This window comes from Quercus suber, unplaced genomic scaffold (genome assembly GCF_002906115.3).
Source record: "Quercus suber isolate HL8 unplaced genomic scaffold, Cork oak 2.0 scaffold_649, whole genome shotgun sequence".
In the NCBI taxonomy this organism is placed as follows: domain Eukaryota; kingdom Viridiplantae; phylum Streptophyta; class Magnoliopsida; order Fagales; family Fagaceae; genus Quercus; species Quercus suber.
In genome coordinates this window covers 272,387-280,467 of record NW_027070090.1, presented here as the reverse complement: position 1 = coordinate 280,467, position 8,081 = coordinate 272,387, and the positions used below count along the sequence as shown (strand labels likewise).

Sequence of the window (8,081 nt, the reverse complement as noted above, 5' to 3'; positions counted from 1 at the left end):
TGTCATGCAAGTCCAACTTAAACTGGTCAAAGGATTTTGAAAAGAATAATGCTACAGACACAAACTATTTTACAACAATTTTACAAACTGTTGATGTGGTTTTAGTATTTTCCAAATAGTTATTGTAAGTAAAAACAAAATGTTAGTGAAGGACCCATATTAGAAATAGTAAGAATTTGCCACACTAGCAGTTTGTAAAAATGTTGTAAAATAGTTTGTGCTTGTAGCATTACTCTTTTGAAAATGTATAAAAACATTATTTAATGAAGCATTAAATACATCCTAAGAGCAATTGCTCACAGATGGAGAAGAATGCTCTTCTTCGCTTCAAAGAAGGTCTCACAGATCTAGCAGGTCACCTCTCTTCTTGGGTTGGCGAAGATTGCTGTAGCTGGATAGGCGTTGGATGTGACAACACTACATCACATGTAGTCAAGCTTGACCTCAGAAACCGATTTCAGTTTAGCGACTATAGTGACGAGGGCATGCAAAAGTACAACAAGTCGTGCTTGGGGGGTAAGATAAGTCCTTCTTTACTCAATTTAAAGTATCTGAGTTATCTGGACCTAAGCCAGAACAATTTTGAAGGCATCAATATTCCAAACTTCTTGGGTTCTCTTGAAAGTTTGAATTATCTTAATCTCTCTTACTCACTATTCACTGGTGTTATTCCTCCCCATCTTGGGAATCTGTCAAAGTTGCAATATCTTGTCCTTAATTCCAATTCATTCCCCTTTTTAGAGGACTCTCTCGTTAGAAGATTGGAAGTCAAAAGTCTACAGTGGCTTGTTGGTCTCCCTTCTCTAAAGTACCTTGATATGAGCTTTGTAAATATTGGGGAAGTTAAACCAAATTGGCTATATGCAGCTAATATGCTTCCTTCTTTGTTGGAGTTAGACCTAAGTGGTTGTAGACTTGTTACTCTTCCACAGTCTATTTCCTCCATCAACTTCACATCTCTTACATTCCTTGATATCTCTGACAACTTTTTTAACTCATCAATACCTCTATGGTTGTCAAATTTGACTGGCCTTTCAACACTTAATATTGGATCCAATTACCTTCGAGGTGCCTTTCCTTATGTATTTGCTAATTTGGTTTCTTTGCGAGAGCTTGATCTTTCATATAATTATATTGAAAGTCAGTTACTAGTTGGTCTGGGACATCTAACCAACTTGAGCAGTTTGGATTTATTTGGAGACATCATTACTGGTAAGATACCATTCTCATTTGGCAAACTTTGCAACCTGCAAAAATTTGTTCTGGTGCACAGTGGTATAAGTGGGGAGATAACTGAGTTTGTAGATGGATTGTCGCAATGTTCCAACAGCAAACTAGAATCGCTACTTTTGAATTCTAATAGATTGCTTGGGGGTAAATTGCCGTACTCTTTGGGAGCACTCAAGATGTTGAAAACTTTAGCCCTTGATTATAATTCCTTTTGGGGTTCAATTCCAGATTCTATAGGAAACTTGTCGTCTCTACAAAAACTTTCTCTCAATGGAAATATGTTCAATGGAACTATTTCGACAAGTGTGGGAAAACTATCGATGCTTACTGTTTTGAATCTTGGCTATAATTATTGGAAAGGAGTCTTAACTGAAGCTCATTTTCAGAATCTCACACGATTAAGTTCTTTATACTTGTCTGTAGATTCTGCAACATGGTCGTTGGTTTTAGATGTGAAACATGACTGGGTTCCTCCTTTTAACTTGTCAATAGCCGAATTTGATAGCATGTTGATAGGCCCAAACTTTCCGGCGTGGGTTCAAACTCAAACTGAGCTTTTGTTTCTTCAGCTTAGGAATGCTGGCATTTCTGATACCATTCCGCAAGGCTTTTGGAATTCCTTCTCAAGGATTAAATATATTTCTCTTTCCAAAAACAAAATTCGAGGACAGGTACCACACTTTCAATCTTATCATCTTTTATATAACTTAGATCTGAGTTCCAACAATTTTGATGGTCAAGTCCCACTTTTTCCTAGTAAAAAGATGGAATTTGTGCTTCTCCGTGATAATATGTTTTCTGGAACTATGCCGGAAGGACTGCCTCAGTTACTGCAACTCACAGGAGGTTTGGTAAAGTGGTTGATAGGACGGGTTGTCAGGAGAAGGCATGGATGATCAACAAGTGGAGGAAAGAGATCATTGAAAGAGGACTATATAAGGGGAAGAAACAGATTACTAAGGGGGGGATGGATTCCCAAGGAAGAAGGACGACTACCAAGCTCCTCAGACCGGGCCAAGGACAGATTTTTTAGAATGGTTTTGGTTCACCGGCGTTTGACGGTAGAAAACACTGCGATGGGCGTTGTCCGCTTGCTAGGGCCTAGTTCTTAAACCGCTCTCTACAAATTCATTGTATTGGACTAGCTGGGCTTAAGTCCACTTACTCAATAGTAGAAGTGCTCAAACCCAGTCCCTACATTTTTTATTTAGTTAAAATTAATAAATAATTTTTTTTAATTTATAAGCTGACATGGCATTTTTAATAGTAAAATAATTTTTTTTTATTATTTTAATAGTTCCGCCTGCCACTTAAGCAATTTTTAATAGTGGGCTAACGGAAAAGACCAAAATGGAACGCGTTAATTGATTTAGGGACTAAAAGTGGTAAAATTAAAATGTAGGGACTAAAATAAAAAAAAAAAAAAAATGTAGAGACTAAAATTACATTTACGCCTAAAAAGTATACCCATTAGCTGTAGGCTGCCTCCTGATAAACTTATTTGGACTGAGACAAGAAATGGGCTCTTTACGGTGCGTAGTGCTTATAAACTGGTTGTGAACCAGTTACTCTCATCCAATAGGGCATCCATCTCAGATGCAAGCAACTTAAGGCGTTTTTGGAGTAGAGTTTGGAGCATGCAGGTACCGCATAAAATACAGCATTTTGTATGGAGAGCGTGCCGTGATGCCTTGCCAACGAAAACCAACTTGATGAGGCGGAAGGTAATTCAGGACGATTTACGTGACAGTTGCAAGGAGGCGCCAGAATCTGTGGGTCATGTTCTTTTGTGGTGTCCGAAAGCTAGGGAGGCTTGAGAGTGTTCTAAACTGGTGCTACCGAAAGTCGATGGGGCCATCCTGTCATTCCAAGATATTATGTGGAAGTTGTTGATGGATGAGGGTATAGGGGAGGACCACGTAGCGCAGACAACCACTGTTGCATGGGCCCTTTGGCATAACCGAAATGAGATAGGATGTGGTGGTGCAAGAAAGTCGGGGCAAGTATTGTTCAGATGGGCATCGGACTACCTTATGGAGTACAGGGTGGCGATTGCACAAAGTACCCCAACTTCGTTCTTGGCTAGACTTGATGCAACGTGGTGTCCTCCAAGCCGGTGGTCATTTCAAAATCGACGTGGATGGGGCTGTATTTTCGAAGCAGAAGGCAGTAGGTATTCGGGTGGTAATTCGAGATGATGAAGGGAGGCTTGAAGTTGCGCTAAGTAAGAAAATCCCAGTACGAATGGGTGCGCTGGAGGTAGAGGCCAAGGCGTTTGAAACATGGCTGCTTTTTGCTAAGGACGTTGGAGTGTGTGACATTATCTTGGAAGGAGACTTTCTGGTAGGCTTTAATGCTCTTTCTAATATTTCTACAACCCCCTTCCTCAATTGCTGCAATGGTTCAAGGCATACTAGATATCTGTGGGGACTTTAGGAGTGTAGGTTTCTCTCATGTCAGGAGACAGGGAAACACACCAACCCATATATTAGCAAAGCATGCTCATAGCATAGCTGATTTCGTCGCTTGGCTTGAATTGAAGAGGACTCTTGTTGTATTATGCAAGTTCTTATCCATGATGTATCCTCTATTTCAAATATGCAATAAAATATCTTGATGTCTTTCCCATAAAAAAAAAAAAAATAATAATAATAATAATATATCGTTTATTACATGAAAATTTCAACAACAAAAAAATCATTTCATATACCCATAATGGAACGTTTCTCAAAAGAAAATGAAAAATCAATTTTTTTTTTTAAATAATCCAATTGTAATTGAATTGTACATGACTTCTATCTAATTAGGGAGAAAATTTGATCACAATGCCCAAAATTGTTAAAAAAATATTACAACTCAACCCAAATTCTATTTTGGGTTAGAAATAGCCAAATAAGGTTATCACTAAATGGCCCAAACAACTTGATAAGAATTGGAGCTTGTTTGGAATGTGCTCATTTGCTTCAGCTTATTTGAGTTTTTAGTTTACATTATTCATGGGTCTCATTATACTATTCAGCTAACTTTTAACATTTTTTTTTTGTTTACACTTTCAGCAAAAAGTTTTTATTTCAGTTAAATAAGTTTTTCCCAAACGGACCCTTGGTATACAAATTTAAAAAATGTGAGGTTGTTATGTACTAACATATACACAAGTATTGTAAATCCATGTTTGGAATTAGATCATTTAACTTTTTGCTGATTTTTTTTTTTTAATGGTTAAAAGTAAATATACTTAACTTTGAAAAATTAAGAAAAAATTGAGATTTTAAAATGCTATATATAAAAGCTAAAAACTAGCCAAATAAGTTTGACACAAATAAACACTAATAAATATCAGTTGGTACAAATGAAACTTAAAATATGGGAGTAATCTCCTACAATTAATTACAAGACGATTTAGATGATCATTCATGTGTTTTATTCACACTAGTCGCAAACACGAGCAATGCGCAAAAAAATTTGACTATTTATTATTTCGTTAATTGAAAAATAAAAATAGTAAATGAGGATTATAAGTATTAGTCTCAAGACCCTTCTTAAAATGATGCGATTATTTTATAACAAAGTATTGTTTATATAATATATTAGATTTTCTAACTTAAGTTATCTATATTTGTTATTTAAAATATTATTTAAATTTTGTAATTAAAAAAAAAAGAATTAACATAATGCATTTGACATTTAATTATATAGGCAAGATATTTTGTAAATAAAGTTTCTAGTGCTCCTTACAAATGATTCATCATCTTCAATCTGGACCGAACAGACCAAATTGGACCGAATTATAACTAAGTGGACTGAAGTAGACCAAATAAACCAAATTGGACCGAATGAACCGGACTAACTGAAATGGACCGAACTGATTCAATGGATTGTAGTAGACCAAAATAGACTAAAATGCTACACTGATGTGGCTCAATAAGAGTTTAGAAATAATAAATGTAATGCTTCAACCGTTAGATATTATATACATAGATGATCATTTCAATCATTTAAACAAATTGTATCATAATTAAAAAAAAAAAAAAGGAAAAAAGAAGAAGGGTAACATGATTAAAAGCACGTGTAATCATTTGAATTTGAAGAAATTTTCTCCAAGATGGTTTCTTTCCGAGTTAAATTTGGAGAAATCATTAATTGTTATTTGACATTGGGGAGAATGTTTGGTTGAACATTACAAGAAGTCCATACAAGATTTTGAACATTTTCTACAACATGACATATGATGATGCTTATTTTTATTATTATTTATTGGTGGGGTGGATAGGAGAAGGAAATGTAACCGTATCCTCCAATTTAGAGTTGGTTGGAAAGAGGCAATGGCTTTAATTTAAAAGATTTCCTTAAACTAAGCAAAATGGAAAATTAATAAACGGGTCAGCTTTTTTTTTTTTTTTAATGAATAATTAGGATAACAATTTATTCCAACAGCGGAGGTTGCTAGGCAACCCTGCCGAGCACAATGAGTATTATAAGTTGGAACTACCGAGGGCTTGGAAACATCTGGACAGTTCGTGCCTTGGAAAAGGTGGTGAATAAGGAAGAGCCCAACATAGTATTTCTTATGGAGACTAAGGTAGAAAAGAAGGATTGGATAGATAAAGTAAAAGAAATTTGTAATTTAAAGCATGGGGTGTTTGTTCTGAGCAATGGTAATAGTGGTGGTTTGGCTTTATTTTGGAAAGATGGGGTGACTATTGATGTGCAATCTTATGCTTATGATCATATTGATGCATGGATTGAAGGTGGTTCGGGTATTGGTTGGTGGCATCTTACGGGGTTTTATGGTAGTCTGGAAATAGAAAGGAGACCGGAGTCTTGGCTAAACTGAAGTTATTGAAGAATTCTTCTTCACTTCCATAGTTGGTTATTGGGGATTTCAACGAAATCATTGGGTTATCGAAAAAGGAAGGGGGACATATGAGGCCAAAAAGACAAATGGAGTTGTTTATGAAGGTTGTTAATTATTGTGAACTTAGAGATTTGGGATTTATGGGGCCAAAGTTTACTTGGCAATTTCAACAAAGAGATGGTCTTCAAATTAGAGAGAGATTGGATAGAGTTTTGGAGAATACGGATTAGTTGAATCTTTTCCCAAGGGCAACTTTACATCATCTCTCTTCCTTAGCATTAGACCATTCACCTATCTCCCTACACTTTAAGAACTGGCCTAGTAAGAGAAGAAAAAGAAAGTTGTTTAGATTTGAATCCATGTGGCTCAAAGATGCTCATTGTGAGGAGGTTGTTAAGGAGGCTTGCGAGGAAGGGGAATTGGTGGGATCAAATTGGGCTATCTCAAATTGTTTGGAAAGGTGCAAATCTGAATTATTGAGATGGAACAAAGAAGAGTTTGGTAATGTGGGGGCTAAGGTGGCTGAACTACAAGCAAGGTTGGAATTGTTGGAGAATCAACCTGCTTCTTCAAACCAAATTCATGCATTGAGAAAAACAAGGATTGAACTTAATTGTTGGTTGGATAGGGAGGATGAGATGTGGAGGCAAAGGGCTAGGCAAAATTGGTTTCAAGGTGGTGATAGGAATACGAAGTATTTTCATGCAAAAGCTTCTGATCGTCAAAGCAAGAATCATATTGATGGTATTTTTGATGGGTATAGGGTGTGGCATGAGGAGGAGGCCAAGATAGCTGACATTTTTGTGGAGTACTACAAAGGTCTATTCTCTTCTTCTCAACCCGTGGAGTTTAAGGAGCTTATCCATGTAGTTCACCCGAAGGTTTCAGGGGAGATGAATGCTGATTTGGCTCGTTAGTTTCATGAGGGTGAGGTCCGTAAAGCCCTAAAGCAAATGTATCATCTAAAGGCACCAAGTCCAGATGGTATGCCACCTTTATTCTATCTACATTTTTGGAGTACATATGGGTGTGTGGTTTGCAAAATGGTCTTAGATTTCCTGAACCATGGTATCTCTCCTCCTAACTTTAATCAAACTCATGTGGTGCTTGTTCCTAAAGTTAAAGAGCCAAAATATGTGATTGATTTTAGGTCTATTAGTTTACGCAATGTAATCTATAAGATTTCTTCAAAGGCTATAGCTAATAGACTTAAAAGAATATTGCCATAAATTATTAGTGATTCTCAAAGTGCATTTGTGCATGGTAGACTTATTACTGATAATGTGTTGGTAGCGTTTGAAATTGTGCATCATATTAGTAAAAAGTAGGAGGGAAAAGTTGGGGAGATGGCTCTAAGACTTGACATGAGTAAAGCATATGATAGGGTGGAGTGGTGTTGTTTGGAAAAAATTATGGAGAAGTTAGGTTTTGCTGAAAGATGGAGATGCCTTTTTATGAAGTGTGTTACCTCTGTTACCTATGCTATTAGGGTCAATGGGAGCCCCATGGGATGTATTACTCCTACTAGGGGTATTCACCAAGGGGACCCATTATCGCCTTATTTATTTCTCCTATGTGCAGAGGGTTTATCATCTCTTATTAAGGCTTCAATGGCTAATGGTGTTATGAAGGGAATTTCAGTTTGCAGAGAGGGGCCCAAACTCTCCCATCTATTTTTTGCAAATGATAGCCTAATCTTTTGTAGAGCTTCATTGGAGGATTGTGATGAACTACAAAGAGTGTTGGGAGTCTATGAGAGAGCCTTGGGTTAACAGCTAAACTAGGCAAAAACTTCTCTCTTCTTTAGCAAAAACACTCCAAGAGATATTCAAGGGGAAATCCAAAGAAGGTTTGGGGCTCAAGTCATAAAACAACATGATAAGTATCTTGGTTTACCATCTCTTGTGGGGAAAAACAAGAGGAATACTTTTAATGACATCAAGGAGAAGCTTGGTAAAAAACTAGCGAGATGGAAGGAGAAGTTGTTATCTAAAGC

The 8,081-nt window shown here is 36.7% G+C and overlaps 1 protein-coding gene across 1 annotated transcript; it reads left to right on the top strand.

The window, feature by feature from the left end:
* Positions 1–302: 302 nt before the first annotated feature.
* LOC112033163 (receptor-like protein EIX1) lies at positions 303–3,666 on the top strand. Its single transcript, XM_065765719.1, has 3 exons — positions 303–2,116; positions 2,711–2,954; positions 3,205–3,666. The coding sequence occupies exons 1-3, from the start codon at positions 303–305 to the stop codon at positions 3,664–3,666; spliced, it is 2,520 nt and encodes an 839-aa protein (XP_065621791.1).
* The last annotated feature ends 4,415 nt before the right edge of the window (positions 3,667–8,081 follow it).